Source organism: Rhipicephalus microplus, chromosome 3, assembly GCF_043290135.1.
Source record: "Rhipicephalus microplus isolate Deutch F79 chromosome 3, USDA_Rmic, whole genome shotgun sequence".
NCBI classification, from domain to species: domain Eukaryota; kingdom Metazoa; phylum Arthropoda; class Arachnida; order Ixodida; family Ixodidae; genus Rhipicephalus; species Rhipicephalus microplus.
The window spans coordinates 132,354,016-132,380,866 of record NC_134702.1 but is presented as its reverse complement, the minus strand read 5'-3'; the positions used below and the strand labels follow the sequence as shown (position 1 = coordinate 132,380,866).

The window sequence follows — 26,851 nt, the reverse complement described above, 5'->3', positions numbered from 1 at the left end:
CAGACTAGAAGGGGATGAGTCAATGGAACATCTAAAAACAATGATGACAGAAAAATTTAAACACCAAGAAAGCACTGCATGCACTGTTGTAGATCAGGATGGACCAATTAGCTCAGTGGCTCCACTGGGACAACAAGAGTGGGAAAGCGCGGAGAAAAGGGTTCCCAATAGCACATCAACAGGCACTGACGGCATTCCAATCATGCTAATAAAGAAACTAGGACCAAACTCTAAGCAAACATTAAGAGAGGCAGCGAGCAAAGCAATAATGTATGGTGAAGCCACCAATGGGTTGAAACTAAGCAGGATGAGCATGATCTATAAGTGAAAGGGAGGCAAAGTCGATATAAACAACTACCATCCTATAACAGTGGCATCAGTAGTTTGCAGGCTGGTGATGCAGATAATAAAGGAAAGACTACGGACATGGGTGGAGAATGAGGGGGTGCTGAGAGTACTACAAAATGGGTTTCGGAAACGAAGTAGGTTGGAGGACAATCTGTTTTCATTGATGCAGTGTATTGAAATAGTGGGAAAAACAAAGGCCCCTGTGGCTGGCATTTCTAGGTATCAGGGAGCTTACGAAAGTGTGATTCAAGAAGACGTGTGGGGCATACTCGACACAATATAGATGTGGAAGATGAAATGACTGATCTTCTAAAGGATATTTATAAAAGTAACAAGGTAGTTATCAAATAGGAAGAGCAGGTATCGGAACCTATATAGATAAAACGCGGGCTTCGACAGGGATGTTCCTTGTCGCGTTTGTTATTTATGCTGTATCTCCAAGGACTAGAAGCCAAATTAGAGGCGAGTCGACTCGGACTCAGCCTCTCTTTTGCCAAGCAAAGAAAACACATTGAATAGTCATTAACAGCGTTGGTGTATGCAGATGATATAGTATTATAGGCCGACAACAAGGAAGATCTGCCGGGATTGCTTACATCTGTGGTAATGAGGGAATCAGGCTAAATTTAAAGTTCAGCAGGAAAAAATTGGCAATCTTAATTTTCAATGATAACAAAGGCAGTGAGCAAAAGATACAGGAAGTCACACTAGAAACAGTGGATAAATACAAATACTTGGGCATATGGATAAATAACGGGGCTCAGTATCTAAGGGAGCACAAAAGATATGAATGACTAAGGGCACCAGAAATGCAGCTCTAATAAAAAATATGGCACTGTGGAACTACAATAGGTATGGCGTGGTGAGAGGGATTTGGAAAGGTGTCATGGTCCCGGGTATGGCGTTCGGCAATGTGGTTTTGTGCATGAAATCACAATTTCAAGCAAGATTAGAAATTGAACAACGTCGCATAGGTAGGCTTCCTTTGGGAGCACACGGGGATACCCCGATTGATGGGGTACAGGGAGACATGGAATGGACATCGCTTGAGTGCAGGGAAGCTAGCAGCAAGATAGAATTTGAGAAGCGATTGAGAAAATGGGAAAGGAGCGTTGAGCTAGGAAAGCTTTCAGTTACTTCTACATGAAGAATGGCGATACTAAATGGAAGAAACGGCTCGAAAATTGTGAAGCAAGTATTTAGACAGCAGCAGAATACCAAGCCAACAGGAAACATCGGTCAAGAAGAAGGTGAGGGAAACGGAGAGGGGCATGTGGAAGATGGGAATGCTTACGAAATCATCACTGGAGACCTACCAAACTTTTAAGAAGGAAGGTGCAAGTAAAAAGATCTACAATAACTCTCGAAGTAGTTCTCTGCTCTTCGAGGCTAGAACGAGAGTTTTGCGGACCAAGACGCACCGAGCCAAATACGAAGACACAGGCACGGTATGTAGTGCGTGTGGAGAGGAGGAGGAAATGGCTGAATATTTGAAAATGTTCTGTAAAGAACTTCACCCTATAGTCGGAGACAATTGTGCCGAATTTTTGAAAGCATTGCAGCTTAGGGACAGTAAAGACGACATAGACTTAAAAGGGTAGAAATAACCAGGAGGAGGCTAACTGAATAGTGGCTACAATCGAGGTGCGAGTGAACTTCCACCCTTAAACACACAGTGGTAGTACTTAACTTTATGGAAAGGTGGCGTGAGCCACCAATCTAAAGGGCACAGCCGGATACATTTATTTATCCACTCATGTGACGTGAGAATGCAGTAAGAACCGAAACTAGCTTTTAAAAGCATGCTGTAATTAATTGTTCAGGGCGCACTTACGCTTACCGGTACGTTTCCTACGCTCCCGAGGGCTTTACCTATCATTTGATGAAAAAAAACGATAAGTGAGAAATTATGTGTCAGTGCCCTTTGATTAAAAACCGACATCGGCAGTGTAGACCAGACGAACACAAAGAATAAATCGTGTAATCCCAGCCGGAATTTAACCCAAGCGTTCTGCGCGGCAATTAAGTGTTCTTCCACATAGCCACACCAGGTCTCGAAACTGCTTTGGAAGACGCTACGCAGCCGTGATGTTGATGAAACTTCTATTAGGGTTGCAGTGCTTCCCCATCTAATTTTATTTACGTTACGTATGTACTCTAATGACACAAGCATTACGTCGGGTGAGCGTCAAATGTAGTTAAGCGCCATCCACTGAAGTTGGTCTACGTGGCACAACTCGGGGCTACCATCCTTGGAAGCTCAAGTGCTACAATTCAGTTTACCGCTTATTTTGTTGGCATCACTCCTGTTGCTCTTGACATCGGTATGGAACTGTAAACAACGGGTTATACAATATATATGCGACTGTTCAGTATAAGTGTCTGTGCGCTTAAAATTGGTACATTATGTTAAGCGTGGTTTCATAGCGTTTCGCTCAACAAAAAACTTGCTCTACCCCGTATACCTACCCTCCTCATGATTGGCATGGCATCGAATCCCATACTATGTGATATCTGCCAAGCTTTTTTTGTTTATTAACTATGACTTTCTTCTCAACATCATAAAGACCCTTCTCATGAATAGGTAATCTTTCTTGTGAATGTCTTGAGCGTGAATATTTTCTACGTACCTATCTTATTTTGATGGTAATTCAATGCCATTTATTTTTCCATGTTCCACTGGATGGCCGACTACTTTGTCCTTTGTTTTTTTTTTGATATTTTGTCCACAAATTATTACATCTTTGCTATGTAATATATTATTATGACCTATCGCTTTATTGCTTTTTTTTCAACATCTTATTTCTGTGCAAGTAGTTTCCCTTGACCTAATTGTGTCTTATTTTATCATCACTGTGGCATTATTTATGTTACACACTTTTTTTTCTATCGAAAGCTCTGTGTATTCTGGTAAATAAATTAACCAAATGAGATCTTCACCGTCTTCACTAAATTTCTACTAGTTATGCGTTTATAAACGTGCTACTTTAAGGGACTGAGGAACCCTCTTGAAGTGCCCACGTTTCTATTTGCTTTTATATTTCCTTCAAAGTACCTTTTTTACCGTACTAATGTGTTGCAGGAATCTGCAGTGAGATTGAGCAGCAGTCAAGCAGCAGTGTTCAAGTATTTGTTCTGCCCCCCCTCCCCCTATTTTTATTGGAGAAGTAAAAGTTCCCTTCATTGATTGATTATGTCATTGAAGGATCAAATCCTTCATTTACTATTGATATATTGAAAATTCCCCTTTTCAATGAAGCATTATGAACACTTCAAGTGCGCGAATACGTTAATGCGATAGCGACCGTGTTAGTTTTTACTCGTTTATATAACAGTTGCTATATGTGCATTGTGGTTTTTTTTTTCACGAAAATGTCTGCGTCGTTGTTTCAGCTCTTCATAGTTTTAGGTCATGATATTACACCGAAGTTAGTCACCTTAGTAAGGTAGAAACATGGGTGAGTTGAAATCGATACATTCTTGAAAAACACAGTGCGATGGGGACAGATAAAGCATATAATGACGCAGTACAACTTCTGTCTACGAACTACGTCTCTTACGCACACATTAATTGATCCGCCTCTCTGCCTCATGTAATACGCGCTTAGGAGAGCACGAACATTCACTCGCCATTCCTCAAGCACGCTCGCTTACCGCGTTACATTTCCGAACGCGTACCACATATATCTGCCCACGCAGATAATCTCAAGACTTAGCTGTGAGACAACTAGACGGATGATGGGGCCCTCTAATATAAACCGTGGGCGCAGGGAAGACGCAAGCACACGTGAGTCACGCATTGCTGTTACTTGGGGGACAAGTACCTTACCCATCTGCTCAGCTAATGTACAATTAGGTTATACAAGAGTCCTTAAATGCTTTGAAGGACTCTGGTTATACGCATTGCTTCTTTTGGCGATAACTTTATCGGTGAAACACTGACATTCCTATAATGCATGTGAAGTATTGTGATATTATGTTTAGCCATAATCACAATCTGTCCTGTTTTAATATATTATATCACCTGGTTCTCAATTTCCCTCAGTGTTTTTTGTGCTCTGATGGGAGCTGATGCGCAAAAAAAGACAATTGGACTCAAGAAAAAACACAGATAGAAACACGAAGTGCAAACAGTAGTTTATTGGCTAATAGTGTCACCTTATTTAACACTCATTGCGTATTACCAAGTAGAGCAAAAACTAAGCTAACACAAACGCGTCGTACCAGTGAGATATTTCATTCCTTTCGCTGGTAAAAAGAAAGATGGCATGCTGATGCATATGTCTTTAAGACATGATAAATTGGGAGCTTCATTAATTAGTCGCGTTGTTTCACTTTTTTTATGCTCTTGCAGTGCGAAAGTGAAATTTATGTTTGAAACGACATTTCTCGCAGGCCGCACCGCGTTGGTCTAGGTAGCGAAATCGAATCCCGGCTGGGGCGGCTGCATTTTTGATGGAGGTGAAAATGCTGTAGGCCCGTGTGTTCAGATTTTGGTGCATGTTAAAGTACTCCAAGTGGTTGAAATTTCTGGAGTCCTTCACTACGGCGTCTTTCATAATCATATGGTGGTTTCGGGATGTTAAACTCTACATATAAATTAATAATTTTTCATTGTGAAGGAACAGCAATCCTCTGTTTTGTTGCTAACGTTGAACGCATGCTCGCGGAAGTAATCGTTTGTGCCGCCACCTCTTTAACCGTTATACGCCTGGTTACTTGTCAGTAAAATGCATCACACAACCCCTTTATTTTACATTTTAGGTTTGATGTTTCATTTTACAGGGTTCCTTTTCTTTGCCCTTAGGGTCCATCATTCTGCAAACGCTAGTTTTTCGAGCGCTGAAAACAAAACCTTCATATTAGCTTTTATAGCAATCATTTCGATCATGTGCGACAATGTCTGAATATAAAGGATTAGAACAAATTTTCTTTTAACATACATTTGATGGTTCTGTTCGGGGGGGGGGGGGGGTCATGTTTGAAGCAGGCGCTTTTTACAATTGTAAGCAGCTTCTCCAGGGTTACCCGCCTGTGATCATTTTGTATCCTTTGTATCATTTTGTATCAAACCTTTGTATCATTTTATGGCGCCAAAAGTCTTTCATGCAGGGCATTTTATTAGGCACAGTTTCGCAATTCCTTATTTTTACTTACTTCTAGTCCACCGGGTCAAAAAAGAAAGAATTGGTTTATTAGTTCTAGATTCATAGGCCCACAAATGTGGTTCTCGGAAAAAGCTGAGCGTGAGATCAAAAAAACAAGTGTTCCCTTCGCTGCGGAGTTCATGAGTAACGTGCCAAGGATACAAGCATTTTTGAAAAAGTGCAGGAACATTTTTGTATACTTGAACGAAACCTGCCACGTCACACTCTAAAAGAAGCAAGTAGCCTTCAACAGCAATAATAGTAGTAATAATAATAATAATAATAATAATAATAATAATAATAATAATGCCACCTGGTGTTCTGTGCCAGTGAACAGTGGGTCAGTTCTGTGCCGGTGAACGAGGGAGACGAAGACGAGCAACCCGTGCCAGCGGAGACGTCCTTCTTTGTCTCTCAGCTTTTTGACAGCCGCGTCCCTTTATACGTTCCTTCGAGCTCTTAGCGCGTGACAACTGGTGAAGGTGCGGGGTGCCCTATGCACCGAACCCCTCCTAGTACAAGAAGCTCCCGCCCCATACCGGTGGTTACGCCTGTTCACCGTGCTAGCCGCAGAATCCGTGGACTGGACCCTGAGTTCGGACTTCTCTCAGAGGAGATGACGGCCCCAACTATTCCAGGCAGCGCCGTCCCAAGCGGCTCCAACCCAGCCGGTATGAAAGGCGCAACGCCATTGCATATACACTGTTCAAACGAAAAACGCTGAATTCCGTTGCAATATACACTGTTCGTGACAGAAACCAGCCGGTATGAAAGGTGCAACGCCATTGCAATATACACTGTTCAAACGAAAAACACCGAAGGATGTTGAAGATTGGCTAGTGCACTATGACTTCGTTGCCACTCATAACATGTGGGATGACACAGACAAGCTCCGACATGTCTACTTCAGTTTGAATGACGGGGCACGTGTTTGGTACGAAAACCGGGCAGGTGTGTTCACGTCATGGGTGGACTTCAAACGCTGGCTTCTTGAAACGTATGCAAGTCCCGAATGTCGAGAGCGAGCTGAACGTGAACTCCAGTGCCGTATGCAAATGCCAAATGAAGGCGTAGCAATGTATGTTGAGGACATGGCGCGTCTTTTTCGATGAGCCGACCCTCACATGCCGGAAGAGAAGAAGGTGCGATACCTGATGCGTGGAGGGAAGGAGCAGTTGTTCGGTGGTCTTGTACGCAGCCCCCCCCCCCAAGACTACGTCAGAGTTTCTTGCTGAAGCCGTCCTGATTCGGCAACGGACCCAGACGTAGGAGCGACAAGTGCACTTTGCTTCTACTACGGACTACATGGGTGGTCTTGGCGCCCACGTCGGCTTCTTCCGAGAGCTCATACGCTCTGTAATTCGCGAAGAACTGCAGAAGTTATCTGTACCCTCAGCGCCCACTGTCAGTTCTTTTTCCGGCATCGTCCGAGATGAAAACTTTAAATATAAATCCAGCAGGCACTACGAAAACCGTCCTGTCAGACAGAGCCACGGCCCCTAAATGACTTCCCTCGCATGTCGTATGCGCAAACTCTGCTCCAGCCAGCACCACCTTTGGCTCCGCTTCCCACCGCGGCCCCTGCCGTGCTTCCGGCAGACCAAACTCTGCGCCAACCACCACCACATTTCACTCCGCCTTATACCACAGCCCCAGCCATGCTTCAGGCAGTCCAAGCGGGCCTGTACCTCCGTGGCCGCCGACCGATTCCACGAAAATCAGACATGTGGCGGGCCCCCGATCGACGTCCCCTTTGATATCACTGTGGTGAACCTGGGCACATCTACCGACAGTGTACTTATCGACAGCTAGGACTTCGTGGTTTCTCGGCCAACTTCCCACCTCCTAGGTTCGGCCAGTGGCCTCCGGAAATCGCTGACTACGTCGCTCAGCAGCGCGGATCGACATCTCGGCACCACTGACGCTCTCCATCACCGCGGCGGTTCTCGCCGAATCATCGCACCTATGCGGGCGTGGCGCAGGGCCGGTCACCTAGACCGCGTCGGGAAAACTAGTCTCAGTGACCTTCAAGGGCAAGGCCACTCAGACTGGTCATGCTCAAGGCTCCCTATCGACGCGGACTGTAGATACCGAGGATACATCGACAACGACACCACCGGCTGATTGCGGAAGAGTGTCCTTAGATATTCCTGTTCTGCTAGATGGTCGCGAAGTCAGCCCTTTTGTGGACACTGGTGTGGACTATTCCATAATTAGCGAAAAGGTGGCCGCCCTTCTCAAGAAAGCAATGACGCCTTGGAACCAAACGCCAATTCGTACAGCTGGCGGGCATATCGTCACGCCACTCGGTATGTGAATGGCAAGACTGCAAGTCCGCGGTTGTACATTTGTTGCGAATTTGAGCGTTCTCCGGCAGTGTACTCGAGACCTGATCATTGGCATGGATTTTCTCGGGGAGCATGGTGCTATAATTGACATTCGACGACGTCTAGTCACTTTCATGACCACGAACGCCACAACAGCTTACGCCGACCCCAGCCACTCCCGAGTGTCTCTTCGCGTCGTCGACGACGCTGTCACGTTACCACCCCGTGCAACTGTTGTGGTTCAGGTGGTGTGGGACGGAGTGATGCACGGTGAAGCAGTCGTAGAAAGCAATCACTTGCTTTTGCTGTCTCAGGGTGTCTGCGTAGCGAGAAGCCTTGTTGACCTTCGTGATGATCACTGCAGCGTTTTTGTCACGAGCTTCAGCTACGAGCACCGGCACCTTTTTCCTGGAACTGTCATCGCCTACGCCGACCCAGTCGCCAATGTCACCGAGTGTTTTGCTTCCGAGGCCATCGGCACTACTGAAACGCCTTTCCGCAGCGTTGACATCAATCCAACGCTTTCTGAAGCGAAAAAGCAGCGTTTGAGCGAGCTGTTGCTGGAGTTCCACACATGCTTTGCACGTTCTTCGAAGATACGTCAAACACCGATAACGAAACACCGTATTATCACCTACGACGACGCGCATCCCATACGGCAGCAGCCTTATTGTGTTTCGCCAACCGAATGGCACGCGATTCAAACGCAGGTTAAGGAAATGCTTCAGAATGGCATGATACAGCCTTCAAGCAGCCCTTGGTCATCACCAGTCGTTCTTGTGAAAAAGAAAGATGGCACGCTTCGCTTTTGTGTCGACTAAAGAAAGTTAAACAATGTCACAAAGAAAGACGTGTACCCGTTGCCCAGAGTCGATGATTCTCTGGACAAGCTGCGACGCGCGAAGTATTTTTCGTCCGTCGACTTGAAGAGCGGTTATTGGCAAATCGAGGTCGACGAACGTGACCGGGAAAAGACCACTTTTGTAACGCCGGATGGACTTTATGAATTCAAAGTGCTCCTTTTCAGCCTCTGTTTCGCTCCAGCCACATTCCAGCGAATGATGGACACCGTCCTGGCAGACCTCAAGTGGAAAAGCTGTCTCGTCTACCTCGATGATGTCGTTGTGTTTTCAGAGACGTTTGATGAGCATCTTCGTCGCCTTCGTTATGTGCTCGAAGCCATTAGATCGGCCGATCTCACACTCAAGCCTGAGAAATGTCATTTTGGCTACGAAGAATTAAAGTTTCTTGGTCACGTCGTGAGCGCCGTTGGTGTTCGGCCTGATCCTGACAAAACTACTGCCGTCACCGCTTTTCCCCCTCCAACTGACGCGAAAAATCTTCGACGGTTTCTAGGTCTGTGCGCGTATTACCGGCGCTCTATTGAAAATTTCTCTAACGTTGCGGAGCCACTATTACGCCTCACGCGTGTTGACACAGCATTTGTCTGGGCTGACGAGCAGCAGACTGCCTTTGCGGAACTACAGCACCGGCTCTCTTCCCCTCCCGTGCTCGGCCACTTCGATGAAGATGCTGACACTGAAGTACGCACTGATGCCAGCAATATTGGTCTTGGAGCTATTTCGGTACAAAGACAAGATGACATTAAACGGGTAATAGCCTACGCAAGCCGCACACTGTCTCGCGTGGAATCTAACTATTCCACATCAGAAAAAGAATGTCTCGCGGTCATTTGGGCAATTACAAAGTTTAGGCCATATCTCTATGGAAGACCATTTAAGGTGGTGACTGACCATCATGCTTTGTGCTGGTTGACCAATCTACGAGACCCTTCAGGACGATTAGCACGATGGAGTCTGCGCCTACAGGAATTTGTTGTCACCATCGTGTACAAGTCAGGCAAAAAGCACGAAGACGCCGACACGCTATCACGAGCACCTCTTCAATCTACCAGTACTAGCGCAGAAGAGGACGGCGCCTTCGTGGCAACTGTCCGTGGACCGGATCTGATGTCTCATCAACAAAATGACGCCGATCTAAGAATGATTATAGATCATTTAGAAGGTATACCACCACGCCCATTCCTCGTCCAATGTCGCGAACGTTGCCATCATTTTGCCTACGAAATGGCGTCTTATACAAAAGGAGCGCTGGTGCTGGTGACAGATCTCATCTTCTCGTCGTGCCTAAAGCCCTCCGCGATGTCGTCTTATTAGCTTGCCACGACGAGCCCACATCTGGAAATCTGGGCTACACGAGAACTATAGATTGGGTGCGACAACTCTACTACTGGCCTAAAATGTCTGCCTGTGTCAAACTCTACGTGAAGGGATGCCGTGAATGCCAGCGTCGCAAGACACCACATTTAAAGCCTGCAGGTCATCTGCAACTGATCGATCTATCACGTACACCATTTTAACAAGTGGGGATGGACCTCTTAGGTCCGTTTCCTTTGTCTTCTTCTGGCAACAAATGGATTATTGTCGCAACCGATTATTTGACGCGTTACGCTGAGACGAAGGCGTTGCCACGAGGGACCGCATCTGGAGTTGCCAGTTTTTTTATGCGTCAAATTGTGCTACGGCATGGCGCCCCGTCATATGTCATCACTGATCGAGGGACATCATTCACAGCGAAACTCTTGGATGATATCTTCTGGTTAAGTGACACAACTCATCGAAAGACCACTGCGTATCACCCTCAGAGTAATGGTTTAACAGAAAGGCTAAACAAAACGCTAGCCGACATGATCTCTATGTACGTGGATGTGCAGCACAAAACGTGGGACGACATTCTGCCGTACGTAACATTTGCGTATAACACTGCAACGCAGGAAACTACACGCTTCACGCCATTCCGACTCGTTTATGGTCGAGATGTTAGAACTATGCTGGACGCCATGATTCCATATGAGGACATCGACAAGCTCGACCAATTAGCCCCCGACATCAATGAGTACATTCAGCGCGCTGAGGAAGCACGTCAACTGGCCCGTGTGCACATCCGAACTCAACAGTGCGCTGATGCGCGGCGGTACAACTTCCCCCATCGAGAAGTTAATTATGAACCTGGTGACCAAGTTTGGGTTTGGACACCCATTAGGCGGCAAGGCCTCAGTGAGAAACTCTTGAGGAAGTACTTTGGACCTTACAAAGTACACAGACGTGTGAGCGACGTGAACTACGAAGTGGTTCCAGACGGAGGCTCACCATCATCCCAGCGCAGGTGACAACACCTAGAGACTGTACACGTAGTCCGCCTAAAACCATACTTTACGCGGTGATGCGAATTTTCTTCTTGTGCCAGTGAACTCTTCGTGTGAACAGTGAATGCTGTTTATTTCCAATTCCCAGCCCCGGAAGCATTTTCTCTCGTGCACTAATTTGTTTATTGTTTTTTTATGTTACCTACTTCGACCCACTGCTGTGCACACTTTTGTTTGAGCATCAGGTCGATGCTCTCTTGGGAGGAAGAGTAATGCCACCTGGTGTTCTGTGCCAGTGAACAGTGAATCAGTTCTGTGCCGGTGAACGAGGAAGACGAAGACGAGCAACCCGTGCCAGCGGAGACGTCCTTCTTTGTCTCTAAGATTTTTGACAGTCGCGTCCCTTTATACGTTGCTTCGAACTCTTAGCGCGTGACAATATAATAAAGAAATGATGACAACAAAAGGGAACAACAAGCATCATCGCAAAGTAAGGCACCACGAGATCGGCACTCGAGCTCCTCCATCTTCCTCGTCCTGTCGCTATCTCGAATCTTCCACCTGCCCGTTTGATTCGCCCAATAAACTTCTTTACATTTGGTGGAGGTGCTGGGTAACCACATCACCTACAACCTGGAACTCCGATTCCGCACCCTGTCGTCGACCATGCAAGTTGACGCTGCCCAACAAACAATACCTCTCGCGGCCGCTACTTGCCCCGGCCCGGTTCATCAGCGAGACCCCCCGATCTTTGCGGGCACCGAAGACCAGGACGCCGAGGACTGGCTGTCGTCATACGAGAAAGTCAGTGGACCCAACAGGTGGGATGACGCTGCTAAGTTGGGCACTGCCAATTTTTACCTCACTGACGTGGCCAAGCTGTGGTATACGAACCACGAAACCGATTTCACAAATTGGTCCACCTTCAAGGAGGTGATATGTGCCGTTTTTGGCCGTCCTGCCTTACGGAAGCTACGCGCCGAACAACGTCTGCGCAATCGGGCACAGGAGCCAGGTGAAACTTTCACATCATATATAGAAAATGTGATCGATCTCTGCCGGCGCGTCGATGCTTCCATGAGCGAGAGTGCGAAGATACAGCACATTATGAAGGGCGTCGACGCTGATGTTTTTCTGATGCTTCTCGCGAAGTCTTCTAGCACTGCGGCAGAAGTAGGGACTTTGTGCCAAAGCTATGATGAATTGCGGAGGCAACGAGCTCAGACGCGATGCTCATTCCAGACAATCCGACCAGTGACTGCACTGGACGTTATGACTGACCAGACAAACCTTCTCGCACAAATGAAAGACTTCGTGCGAGAGGAGGTGGCTCGGCAGCTTTCACTGCTTCCTTTTGCTCAACGCCAGGAGCTCTCGCAGTAACAGCCACTGCGACACCCACCACCATTGGCTCCCATGCTCCGACATGTGGTCCAGGAGCAGATTTCCGAGGCTATGCTGGTGCCCTTGCCGCACCCCCCGTCACCGCGCCTCTTACTTACGCTGAGGAACTAAAGCGGCGCCAGCCACACCACACCCCGTCGTTCCAGGTACTGCCGTATACCTCAGCCCCAACTCAGCCGCCCACCGCCTGGGTTCCTCCCATCACCACCACAGCCTCAACTCACCCGTCTGTCGCATGGGCTGCTCCCCTCGTCACCAATACATGGCGAACGCGTGATAACCGGCCCATCTGTTTTGCATGTGGCGGTCCTGGCCATATCGCCCGTTACTGCCGTTGTCACGTGCCGGGATACACCGACGCCCAGACACAGAACAGCTTCATGGACCTTCCTAAATCTCGTCTGGAAAATTCTGGCCCTCTGTCAAGCTCGTCTTCACGGGAATGTCCGCGTACTATTTCTAGTCGCTAACCTTCACCCCGTTGTCGCTCCCTGTCGCCCATGCGTCGTCGGCCAGCTCCTGAACACGAGAGAAACTAACCGCCGCAGTTCAGGAGGCAAGAACAGCGCTGTCGAAATGCTCAAGTCCTCGCACATTGCCGCCGAATATTGTCGAAGTTTTTGTAGAAGGTACTCGAGCATATGCTCGAGTACCTTCGATGGGATTTTTTGTCGCGTAACCATGCTGTTATTGATTGTGCAAGATCGGAGCTTGAACTTTTCCTGTTTTACGACCAACCAACCAGCCGCATTCAGCCCGCCGTACACAAACTCGTCGTCAAAGAAGGCACTGAAATTCCTCCGACAGCAGCTGTGTTGCTCCCCGTGTTCTGTGACGGCATTAGGAACGAAGCTGCATTCTTTGAGCCATCAAGCCTCTTCCTTAGTCGAAGATCACTTCTGCCTTATTCAACCCTCTCTATTTCTGAAAGAAACAGTGCTCTTTGCCTCATCAATTCCCTTCCGTATCTCGTCGAACTGTTTTAAGGTGAATCTCTTGGACACGTGCATGCCATTCATAAAGAACAAATTTTTACCATGCCGCCAGATTGTTCCGGTGACTACGACGCCATCAGTGCCCTCAACCCTTCCAATATACCACCTTGCGAGCTTTTTGATTCATCGATTGCCGACGGACTATCGTCATCTGAACGCTCTGAGCTCCTTCAGCTGCTCTACCAGTTTCGTGAATCCTTTGACGTTGCTCAACCTACCCTTGGCCGAACTCCCAGTTTATTTCACTGCATCTACACAGGTTTCAACGCGCCAGTACGACAGTGACCATACCGTGTTTCCGCCAAGGAACGTCAGGTAATCACCGAACAGGTTGACGATATGCTTAAGCACGACATTATCCGACCTTCCCAAAGTCCAAGGGCATCACCTGTCGTTCTCGTTAAGAAGAAGGATGGTACAATTCACTTCTGCGTTGATTACAGGCGCTTAAATAAGATCACTCGCAAAGACGTGTACACTTTGTCCAGGATTGATGACGCCCTTGATTGCTTACAAGGTACCGAGTTTTTTTCATCGTTAGATTTGCGTTCGGGGTATTGGCAGGAGCCCTTAGCAGATGGTGATCGTCCAAAAACAGCCTTCGTGACACCGGACGGGCTATATGAGTTCATTGTCATGCCCTTCGGCCTCTGCAATGCGCCGGCCACATTCGAGCGCATGATGGACTCGGTTCTGCAGGGTTTGAAATGGAACGTATGGCTCTGCTACCTCGACGATATTGTCGTCTTTGCACCCGATTTCGCAACACATCTTGTACGCCTGAAACATGTCTTCACGTGTCTGAAGAATGCGCAGCTCCAACTGAATCTCAAGAAATGCCACTTCGCTACTCGGACGCTCACCATTCTCGGTCACGTCGTATCAAAGGGTGGCGATCTTTCCGACCCGGCTAAACTACGCGCTGTCGCTGAATTCCCCAAACCGACGACTGTAAAACAGTTACGCAGCTTCATAGAATTGTGCTCCTACTTTCGTCGGTTTGTGCGCAACTTTGCCTCCATAATTGCCCCTTTGACTAAACTTTTAAGCACTGCCAACGACATCTCATCATGGTCTTCCGAATGTGATCACGCATTTACCCCTCTTCGCCGTCTCCTGATATCACCGCCTATATTGCGCCACTACGATCCCACGGCTGCAACTGAAATCCATACAGACGCCAGCGGTGTCGGTCTCGGTGCAGTTCTCGCTCAACGCAAGCCTGGATCCCCTGAGTATGTCGTCGCCTACGCCAGCAGAACGCTCAACAAGGCTGAGGTAAACTACAGTGTTACCGAAAAAGAGTGCTTAGCCATACTTTGGGCGATTGTGAAATTTCGCCCATATTTATATGGCCGCACCTTTGCTGTAGTTACAGACCATCATTTCTTATGTTGGTTGTCATCGCTGAAGGATCAATTAGGTCGTCTTGCTCGTTGGGCTCTGCGGCTTCAAGAGTATGACATCCGCGTCGTGTACCTTTCCGGCCGCCAACATACCGATGCTGATGCGCTCTCACGATCACCACTGTCCGCTGAGGATGCCTTTATATCCTCTATTGAACACGCGCTGTCCGCTCTTGACATCGACACAATGACCTCTGCACAGCGCGACGATCCATGGATCACTTCGCTTTTGGACGTCTTATCTGGGATACCAACACTTCCCCCCACTCGAGCAATACGACGCCAGGCTTCGCACTTCACCATTCGAGGTGGCCTCTTGTACCGGCGCAATTACTCACCAGACGGCAGGAAGTGGCTGCTCGTTATTCCCCGAAAGCTGCGCTCTACAATCTGTGCATCATTTCACTCCGACCCGCAATGCGCTCACGCCGGTGTCTTCAAGGCCTAAGAACGTTTAAGGAAGCGGTACTACTGGCGTCGGATGTTTACTTTTGTTCGACAGTTGATTTGCGGCTGCTACGAGTGTCAGCGACGAAAACAGTCACCGAATGCAGAAGTAGCTCCACTACAGCCGCTTGCGTGCCCTGACCGCCCATTCGATCGCGTCGGAATTGACCTTTACGGACCACTGCCATTGACCACAGCAGGTAACCGGTGGGCTATCGTTGCTGTAGATTACCTCACACGGTACTCCGAAACCGCTGCTCTTCCTACGGCGACCACTCAGGACGTCGCATTTTTCATCCTTCATCGGTTTGTGTAGCGTCACGGCCCTCCTCGCGAGCTCCTCAGTGACTGGAGCCGTGTATTTCTGTCCGACTTAATCCAAGCACTTCTCCGTCAGTGCCATATTGTACACCGGATGAGTACTGCTTACCACCCTCGCACGAATGGCCTGACTGAGCGGTTTAATCGGACCCTGGGTGACATGCTCGCGACGCATGTGGCATCTGACCAAACGAACTGGGACCTGGCTCTTCCGTTTGCGACCTACGCGTACAACACCGCTACCCAAGTCACCACTGGCTTTTCCCCATTCTACCTTCTATACGGACGTCAACCATCGCACACAATTGACACTTTGCAGCCATACGCACCAGATGTATCTTAGTGCATGACCGTGTCTGAAGCCGCCCGTCACGCCGAAGAATGCCGCCAACTAGCGAAGCAGTTTACTACGGCTGACCAGCAACGCCAGAAAAAGGTCCGTGATGACGACCACCCTCCTGCCGCAGAGTTCTCCCCTGGAACCCTTGTATGGCTGTATGTACCACCCTGTGCACCTGGTTTGTCTACCAAGCTACTTTCAAATTACCATGGTCCATACCGCGTGGTAGAGCACACATCGCCCGTCAATTACGCCATTGAACCGCTTACGCCACGCAGTGACCATCGTCGGCGTGGACACGATATTGTTCATGTGGACCGCTTGAAGCCGTACTTCGACCCGCTCGTTCCCACCTGTTAGATCGCCAGGATGGCTTCATCTTTCTCGACGGGGGCAATTATAATGAAGGAATTATGACAACAAAAGAGAACAACAAGCAACATCGCAAAGTAAAGCACCACGAGATCGACGCTCGAGCTCCTCCATCTTCCTCGTCCTGTTGCTATCTCGGATCTTCCACCTGCCCGTTTGGTTCGCCCAATAAACCTGTTTACAATAATAATAAAATAATATATATGGGGGTTTTAGTCTAAATCACACAGTTCAGGCATGCTTAACAGAGTTAAATGTTGTGAGTCTTCCGCTACGTTGACGGTTCTCTTGTATTGTTTGAACCGGGTAGTTCAGCTGTAGATGGATCAATGAAAAGTATACTAGACGTTTTTCAGATACGAGAGATGCCGTAGTGGATGGCTGCGCAAATTACGACCATCTGGTGTCTTTTAACGTGCACCGACATAACACAGCGCAGGGGCCTCTACCATTTCGCCTCCATCGAAATGCGACCGCCGCGGCCGGGATCAAACACGCTAACTTCGGGTCAGAAGCCGAGCACCTTAGCCACTGATCCACGGAGGCGGACCTCTTCAACAAATATAAAAAAACTGTCACATTCGTGGTGCTGAGATCAGCGGTAAGCACGTTGTCATGTTCACATACAAACAAATCGCGAAGATAAGGGGTATGCGTGATCATACTATGCAGTATGCAGATGACTGTCTTTTGAAAAATGCATGTGTCATTCGGTTTCAACATCATTGATTTCAGCTTGGAATGGCCATTAGAGATGCGTGATTCAGCCTAGAAAGCTATTTTACCGGACTGTCCCCATCAGTTCCTATCGGAGCACAAGATAACATGAGGCTAATAGAGAAACAGGGGTTGTACTACTATAAAACAGGGCAGATGTGGTGATGGTAAAACATGATAATACCTCATTCCTTCACATGCATTATAGGAATGTAGGTGCACCACTGATGAATTATACCGTGCGCCATACATAGGTCGGCAAAACATTTAGTGCTTACTCAGACCCACTCACACAACATACCTCAGCTTCAGGCCTCTCTCAGAGTCACACCCAGGGATGTTTTTTTAGCCGGACTCCCTCAGACTCATACTCAATAAACATTTACTAAATCTAACTCAAACAGGCTCAAAACCACCAGAACAATACTCACGTAAGTTCTCTCAGACTCACACTCACGGCTTCATACGAGTGTGTGTGAATCGACTCATAAGTCTGTTAGCTTACTATATTAACTGTTTCGTCCATGGTGTCAGCGCTTTTAGCACTGATATCTCTCACAATTGCTCTATTTGGCGCTTTTTACATCATTTCTTTAAATACGAGTTATCAGTGGTTCCAATCAACTATGGACATTTTTACTCAAAGCGATGAGTCTCGCTAGACTTTTTCAACCAGAGCCCCACATATAAAAGAAAGGGAATGATCAAGTCACCTCCCAACTTCGCTAACTCACGCACTTCTTCAATCAATATTGAGCTGGCGTATGATCACTACTGTGTTGATGTGTGAGTAGGTATAATTAACATACACTTGAACTCGATATAAAGCAGGTAGTAATAGTGAAGCTGAGTTGATAGGATGAGAGGTCCGCAAAACAACGTCGAGCCCACTCACACTCACCTATGTTTTTTTTTTTTCACAACAGGATTCACTCGGACTGAGACTCACTTAGACTAACCCTAATTTTTCTCAGTTGGGCTCTCTCGAACTCAAAATGACCAAAACATTATTCACCCAGGCTCAATCATACTCAGACTCGCGGCTTGATCTGAGTCCGAATAAGCCGACTTATCAGCAAGTTTGCCGACCTATGACGCCATGCAATGACCAAATATTATTGCAAGTGATTAGTACTATATCAGATACAGCCATATATGGTTAGTAACTTGTTCTTAAGTACCATGGTCCGAGTAATATCGACATCTCAAGACCACTCATAACAGCGAATAGCAGCATGTGACGGCACAAATGATTTTAATGCTTGGGTGCCGTCGAATTAGAAAGTATGAGCCGGTTACATGTTTTATGTCGTTATAATATTTGGTTGGAATGAGTTGCAAAGCTTGCGCATGAATTCCTCCAAGCGAAACGTAATGCCACCAACACTGGGGCATTGTCTTGTGCCTTAAAATTTGCATCGCCATCAATATAAATGGATGACTGATTATACTGCTCTTAAATAGGCAGTATTATTAGGTAATTATATTGATACGTACAGAGAAATCACTTGTATTTTTTTATTGTCACGCACTGTTTGAGATATTGGTGTTTTGTTTTGCAGTGTGGTGAATATGGCGAAGAAGATTGTAAAAGTGGGTGCCTATGTTACACAGGCAATGCCACGGAGCCTTTCCTGTGCATTTCATCCATGGAAGCAGATTTCTACAAAACGGCATCAAGATATTCCTGACATCATGAGGCAGGACGCGTAAAGTTTGGGCTTTAGCCACGTAGAAACTATGTGTCCATAATAAACACTTTGTTCATTTGGCGCCCGCAGGGGCGCCTGCGCAAGTAGGCGTTTGGTGTGTAGCGACACCACGGACCCGAGCTAACGGGGGAGTTTCTACTCCCTCCCACGCCTAGCCGTGCGTGGCTTTGCCGTGTCCGGGGAAAAGGGGATCCTGGGGGTTGAGCCGACGCTGGGTGATTGGACCGTTAAGGCCCCCCGGCAGAGGCAACACACCCCTTTGGCCCCGGCTTCACGTAGACGGCACCCCTGGGCTGACCCACCCAGGGGAAATCGGCAGTCGCCTTTTCCTATCTCTCTCTCCCTACATCTTCGTCTTTATCTCTTACTGTTTATCTGTCCTGTCTTCTACTCTCTTCCGTTTACTTCCAAACTTCCTGGCGGCTAGGGTTAACCCTGTGCAAATAGCCTACCTTGGTCTAGGCGCATTGGGTTATAGTGGCGTTGTACGGCTGGCGTCTGCAGGTTTCAGCATCTGTAAACCTGCAGCGTCCCCTCGTTGGGCTCCGTGGTGGGTGGCCGCCAACGCCACCGAACAACATACAATTAGCATGCACAAAGCATTCCCTTTACTAAGTGATCGTGCCTCCTCAAAGCGGGTACGCACCGAAGATATCAACTTTTTCATGCGGCCAAGACAAACCTTTCCTCGATTCCATGTTATACACTGTGAAAAAACTAACAAGCAAGCCAGAACAGTATCCCCCTTCGTAGTGGCTAGGTCCTTAACCGAAACTCTCGGTGCCGGGTACAAGGTTACCAAAATGGCCAGTGGAGATCTACTCCTTGAAATACATGAACAAAACCAATTCGATAAACTGAACACCCTCACAACGTTTGGAGACACACCCATCAGTATTACGCCACACAGGTCCATGAACTCATCTCGCGGGGTCGTATCAGACGTAGATTTGCTTGAGCTGACGGAAGCTGAACTTCTGGAAGGATGGAAGAGCCAGAACGTGACAAACGTACAGCGTATTAAGATCAGAAGAGATCAAAAGGAAATCCCAACCAAACACTTAGTACTGACCTTTGCTTCGAGCGATTTGCCGGAAACTATTCAGACTGGGTACACAAAGACATCCGTGAGACCATATATTCCCAACCCCCGCCGTTGCTTCCAATGCCAGAAATATGGCCATGGCTCCAAAACGTGTCGTGGTCGCCAGACTTGTGCACAATGTGGAGTTCTAGGCCACGTGTCTGAGAACTGCAAACAACCACCACACTGTGTAAACTGCGAAGGAAACCATGCCGCATATTCACGCTCCTGCACATACTGGAAAAAAGAAAAAGAAATAATTACGTTGAAGGTGAAGGAAAACATTACATTTAAGGAAGCACGGCGAAGAGTCGCTCCATTCTATGGAGCTACATACGCTGATGCGGCGCGTCAGGGGGCACCGCCGCACCAGCCCTCGCCACTCCCTCGGCCCGCGCATTCCGAGCCGGTGGTTGTGGCACCTGCCCCCAAGGCGGCTGTAGCCCAGGCTACACCGCCTACTCCCAAACAGAGACTGGAGACTCCAGAGTCCTCCAATCTCAAGGCCTCACCTCCGCAGGTGAGGCCCGAAATTCGAACTAGCAGCCCGCACGTGCGGGCATCCAGTGCCTCCGAGGAGGCAATGGATACGTCGGCACCCTTGGTGCCGAAAGAGCGGCGTGGCTCCTTGGAGCGCGCCAAGAAAACAAAAAAGCCGATAACAGGGCCTGGTGACGGCCCTGTTAAGTGAAGTCAAACTCTGTCTAAACAGCCACTCGCTTTTCGTACACACAGCACTATTTTACATTCACCATGAACACTCAAATTATACAATGGAACGTCAGGGGCCTTTTCAGAAACCTTGACGACATCCAAGAACTCTTACACGAATACTCACCAAAAGTGCTGTGTGTACAAGAAACACACCTTAATTCAAAGCACACAAATTTTCTCCGTAAATACGTTATATTCCGAAAGGACCGTGTTGATGCTATGACATCATCCGGAGGTGTTGCCATCATTGTGAATCAAGGAATTGCATGCACACACTTACAACTCCAAACATCCCTTGAGGCAGTGGCTGTTCGAGCAGTTCTTTTTGATAAACTGATCACAATCTGCACTATCTACATTCCTCCTAGCTATCAGCTGCAAAAACGTGATTTACACTCTTTAATTGATGAACTTCCGGAGCCCTATGTTCTCCTTGGAGACTTTAATGTGCATAGCAGGCTATGGGGTGACTCTCGGTATGACGCGCGAGGTCGATTGATAGAAGAGTTCCTTCTCTCCTCAAGCGCGTGTCTTCTAAATCGAAAAGACTCAACGTATTATAATCTCGCCAATAACACCTACTCCTCCATAGACCTAAGCATAGTATCCCCATCTCTTGTGCCCCTACTCCAGTGGAAAGTCATCAGTAATCTGTACGGAAGTGACCACTTCCCCATAGTTTTGAGCACAAATACAGTAACTGAGTGTCCATCACGTGTTCCCAAGTGGCTCATAAACAGAGCCGACTGGGAACACTTTTATACCATCGCTCGTCTAGGTTGGAATGACATAAGTACTTTGAACATTGATGTTGCTGTCAACTACTTCACAGCATTTTTGATTGATGCTGCAACAAAATGCATCCCACAAACAAATGGACACCCTGGAAAACGGCGTGTGCCATGGTGGAACTCTGAATGCCGAAACGCGCGCAAACAGCAAAACAGAGCTTGGAGGCTGCTTCGGAACTCACCGACAGCCGAAAATCTTGACACCTTCAAGAAAATAAAGTCTCAAGGCAGGCGAACGCGTCGGCAGGCAAGAAGAGAAAGTTGGCAGAAGTTTTTGTCAGGGATCAATTCATACACACAGGAAGCTAAAGTCTGGAACATGGTCGGTAGGATAGCAGGAAAACAAGTACACACACTTCCACTCGTAAACACTCAGGGTGACACCTTGGAAGATCAGGCAAACTTCCTCGGTGCACACTTCGAACAGGTGTCCAGCTCATCCCACTATACTGACACTTTCCAAAAATACAGAACAAGAATAGAAAAGCAGAAACTCGAACACAAATGCACTGGATACGAGGCATATAATCAAGCGTTCAGTCTAGCTGAGCTCCGAACATCCCTAAACTCCTGCAGTACTTCTGCCCCAGGTTCTGACCGTGTCGTTTATGAAATGTTAAAAAACCTGCCGATCGAAACGCGAAAAACCTTACTTTGTTTGTACAATGCTATCTGGTTTTCTGGCACTATCCCTAACTCCTGGAAAGAGGCTATTATAATTCCCGTTTTGAAAGAGGGCAAGGACCCTTCCTTACCTTCCAGTTATAGGCCTATTGCACTCACAAGCTGCTTGTGCAAAATCTTTGAAAAAATGATAAACTGCAGACTTGTACACTTTCTTGAAATAAACAATTTGCTCGATCCATTTCAGTGCGGGTTTCGAGAAAGTAGATCCACCACAGACCACCTTGTTCGTATCGAGGCACAGATCAGGGACGCCTTCATCCATAAACAATATTTTCTCTCTGTATTTCTCGATATCGAAAAGGCTTATGATACAACATGGCGTTTCGGAATTCTAAGAGACCTGTCCCACCTTGGCGTGCGCGGAAGAATGTTTCACATAATCGAAAGTTACCTGTCAAACCGGACATTCCGTGTCCGAGTGGGCACGGTTCTTTCCCAAACATTCGTCCAGGAAACAGGCATGCCACAAGGTGGTGTACTTAGCTGCACACTTTTTCTCATCAAGATGAATTCCTTGCACTTGTCCATCCCTCGCAATATGTTCTATTGTACATATGTCGACGACGTTCAGCTTGGCTTCAAGTCATGCAACTTGGCCATGTGTGAGCGGCAGGTTCAGCTTGGTTTAAATAAGGTCTCCAAATGGGCAGATGAAAACGGATTTCGACTTAACCCACAAAAAAGCACATGTGTCTTGTTCTCTCGAAAGAGAGGCATGCACTCGGAACCCGACATTCAACTGAACGGGCAACAACTGTCCGTCAAAGCCGAGCATAAATTCTTAGGCTTAATCTTGGACAACAAGTTGACCTTCGTACCCCACATAAAGTATTTAAAAACAAAATGTTTAAAAGCCATGAATGTTATAAAAGTGTTGTCACGTACTACGTGGGGTAGTGACAGGAAATGCCTCATGAACCTGTATAGAAGCCTTATTCGGACCCGCTTAGATTATGGGGCCATTGTTTATCAGTCAGCGACTCAAAGTGCTTTGAAGATGCTGGATCCCGTGCACCATTCGGGCATCCGCCTTTCTACGGGTGCTTTTCGCACCAGCCCCGTAGAAAGCCTTTACGTTGAGTCAAATGAGTGGTCCCTTCATCTGCAAAGAACCTACATGTCCTTTATATATTTCCTTAAGGTGAAAGCAGACAAGAGGCACCCCTCATACTCTACTATTAATGACTTATCGAGCTCCATTCTTTTTCAAAACAGGCCTTCAATGAGGCAGCCCTTCTCAGTTCGCCTGAAGGGTCTAGCTGAAGAAACTGCAGTATCACTTGAACACAGTTTAATGGCTCCTGTTGCATACCCGCCACCGTGGCAGTGGCAGACTATAGATTGCGATGTGTCTTTTTTAGAAGTTACAAAACATGCGCCTATTGCCCATATTCGAACATACTTCTTGGAACTTCAATACAAATACACACGTCCTGAGTTTTTCACAGATGCCTCTAAGTCTAACTCTTCTGTGTCCTACGCTGCTGTTGGCCCTTCCTTTTCGGATGCTGGCCCTCTACATCCAGACACAAGTATCTTCACGGCGGAAGCTTACGCGATACTTGTGGCAGCTAAACACATCAAACAATTACAAATACAAAAAGCAGTAATTTATACAGACTCCCTTAGTGTGGTAACGGCTCTGCACAGTCTTAAAAAACAAAAAAACCCTGTCCTCATCTCACTTTACTCTATTTTGTGCACACTTTACACACTCAACCAACATGTTGTAGTGTGCTGGGTGCCAGGGCATCGTGAAATTCAAGGCAACGTGATGGCGGATCAGCTTGCTGCATCCGTCCACGAGGGCACCGCCACTACACCCACATTAATCCCGGCCCTTGATCTTAAGCCGTCTCTCAAACGAAACATCAGAGACTTCTGGCAGAGCAAGTGGAATACACACACACAAAACAAACTACACATTATTAAGCCACACCTTGGTCATTGGCTGCCAGTATCAAAATCGCGTTATACAGAGGTAATACTAACGAGACTCAGGATAGGACACACATACGCAACACACACACATCTTTTGTCTAGTGACGATCCACCATTATGCGACAAATGTGGTGAAACATTAACAGTCCTTCACATACTAATCCAGTGTAAACATTTAGAAACTCTAAGAAAACAACATTTTCCATTACTCTACCGACAACATATACCTTCACACCCTGCAATGTTTGTCGGTAGGGTGTGATGTGTGGTGCGCGTTCAAAGTGCGCGCCTTCGAAAAGTGCGCGTCACGAAAAAAAAAAAAAAAACAAAAGGAGAAATACCAGAGTGCACGTGCGGTGCTGCTTAAACAAGAATGACGACGTTAAAGAGCGTCAAGCACGAGGATGCGTGGCAGGACGTGAAGTAAACAAAAGGTAAAACATCCAATGGGCAGCGAACACGGAGATTTCAAGGCCCAATGGCTTGACACCACGAAACAGCAGTATCTCCAATGAGAACGAGACAAGTGGGCCAGAGCTGAAGCAGGAGCCTGGGGGGACCAGAGCAAGGGGAATTCGAGGCAGGCAGTGCAAGCGGAAGGTCGTCACCGGACCGGGCGCTGAAGATGGGCCGTTGGGTTCCGGACCCGAGCCTACAGGACTTCCACCGGCCGGGGCCTCCTGCTGTCGGGTTCCCGCTCCAAAGGACCGTGGCCATCCGGTCCTGAACTCCTTTCCAGGGCCTGCGGACTTTGGTTCCGGCAGGCGAGCTACAGCCGTCGGGCTCCGGGCCCGAGCTGTGCGCCCAGCTGCTTGACTAGGTCGACCCTAGTTCCCGGACGCGTCGCCACCAGCCTGCGTTCTCCCGTCTCCGACGTGTCCACGCTCCTCAAGCCGAAACCATCACGATTTTGGTAGGGCTTTTCGACGTGTCGCCAGCAGCCAGCGTTCCCTCGTCCTCGTCCAGCCCACGCATTGACGCAGGAGTCACGGCGTTCCGGTTTCTCATCACCGCCGAAAACCAACTTGTGGGTGAGACTGCACCGATACTCTTGCGCTACTCCCATCACTCAGCCCCTTTCGAACGTTAGGTTTAGTTACTGACTTTGAACGTTCTTGTTGGGTGTTTACAGATGTGTTTCGTCATGTCCAGTCAACTGTTTATTAAGTGTTTTGTTTTGTGAGGAATCTTTGCCTTTTTACTTTTCAATTAAACTTTTTGTGTGTTTCTTGGAAACCGAACGGCTTTGTCCTTATTAACAAAACTCTCTGAGGCTCAGCCCGGGAGAAAAACAAATCAGCAACAAGAACCCTGCATCACAAATTGGCGTCCGCGACAGGACAAAGTCGTTTGTTTTTCCAGTAGATTTTTTGACGCGGTTAACACGATGACGAACACGTGGGAGTTAATTGAGTTGGCGGATAAAATGGGACTGACGGGAGCGGAGTTTAGAGTATGGTACGAGGAGCGGATGGAGAGGGAGCGTGAGCAACGGGCTGCAGAACGAAAGGCGGCGAAGGAAAAGCTTGAATTGGTGCTTAGAGCTAAGAAGGAGGAGCTAGAGCGCGTAACGCGTGAAAATAAAGTGTTGCTAGAGCGTCAGACACGCATACTGAAGCAGCAGCTCCAATTAGAGAGGGTGGACTTCGAGCGGCGACTCGAGCTTGCGATGGCGAAAAGGGGGCAGCTGGCGATGCAGAAGGTCGAGCAGGCGGTGAATGTTTGCTCCGATAGCAGCGTTTGCTGGAGGGAAGTCGATTCCTGCAAGGTTGGCCTCGAGCCTCGCGACAGCCTTACTTCGGAGCGAGAAGCTCAGATAGAGGAAGGCAGAGAGGTGGACAGCCAAGAAGGCAGGAGTCATGAGGAGTTTGTTGAAGCGACGGAAAGCTTCTCTGGCTGGGAACATATTACTTCCGTTAGCTGCTTGGGGACCTCTGAGAGGCCAAGCACCTATGAAGAAGAGCGCCTGGATATGGGCGACCTAGAAGCTGTGGAAAATGTTGTGGAGCAAAGCTTCGATAGCAGGGAACGAAGAAGCTCCATTCAGAATGAGGTGTGTATCAGAACGTCTCAGAGGCCGAGCACATTTCGGGAAGGGGTAGGGCTACCTCTCAATAGCTCCATGGAAGGAGCGCTAGAACGTCATTGGGAAGATGGCAGCGAATGCCATGAAGGCTCTGATATAGTGGCCACTGATTGTTTTGTACCGACAGAGGTAGCAGCAGGCACCACGTCAATGGTCCTAGACCATACGTATATCTCACTCAGAGAGAGAGGGGATTCTAGTTCACAGGATAGCGTAACTGCTATTTGTCCGAGAAAACACGATGGGAGTGCTGAAGCACTCTTCAAAATAAACAGTATCGAATCGGAGGTGGGCTCGATAGTAGGTATGGAGAATGCCAGACAGGGTCTTGAACCTGAGAACGTGATTGGTTTTGAACCTATAATTAAGTCCACTCAAGATGAGCTGTATAATGACCGAGCACAACGGCATCCCTTCTCAAGAATCCAGGAACCTCACACGCTTGTCGGAGCGTTTGGGCTTGCTGAGGGCACCCCGAGCTTGTGTTCATTAGATGGTGAATTAAAAGAAAGCATTTGTGTGAGAGATTGTGGCATTTGGACATTCGTGTCTCAGTGCGTTTCGTGTCGACGCCGACGGCTCGAGACCGCGCCCTGTTCCTCTGTGACCGGTAAGCGTTCATGTGGCCGGCGGGGGCGCAGACACGCGTTTCAGCGAAAGTGCATAAAAGCATGTTTGCCACAGTTACTTTCGAAACGTGCGAGAAGGGCAGTGCGTCTGGTTTGGGACGCGATAACCTGAGTGTAGGGTTAGAAAACCGGTAGCTCTTTCTGGACTTCGACTTTTAGATGCGGACACAAGTAGCTTTGTCCATAGTCGATTTTGTAGTAAAAAGGTTTATTCCGG

General features: G+C 47.8%; 1 protein-coding gene across 2 annotated transcripts in view; it reads left to right on the top strand.

Moving 5' to 3' along the window:
• LOC119171694 (uncharacterized) overlaps window positions 1-20,912 on the top strand; it is a 58,922-nt gene extending 38,010 nt beyond the window's left edge. The window contains exon 3 of one of the 2 annotated variants that reach the window (XM_075890232.1): window positions 18,553-20,912. In XM_075890232.1, coding sequence (XP_075746347.1) covers window positions 19,293-20,477 — 1,185 coding nt within the window. In that variant the 5' untranslated portion in view covers window positions 18,553-19,292 and the 3' untranslated portion in view covers window positions 20,478-20,912. The remainder of the gene's footprint in view (window positions 1-18,552) is intronic. The other variant, XM_075890233.1, reaches the window with a different exon arrangement.
• Window positions 20,913-26,851: the final 5,939 nt, after the last annotated feature.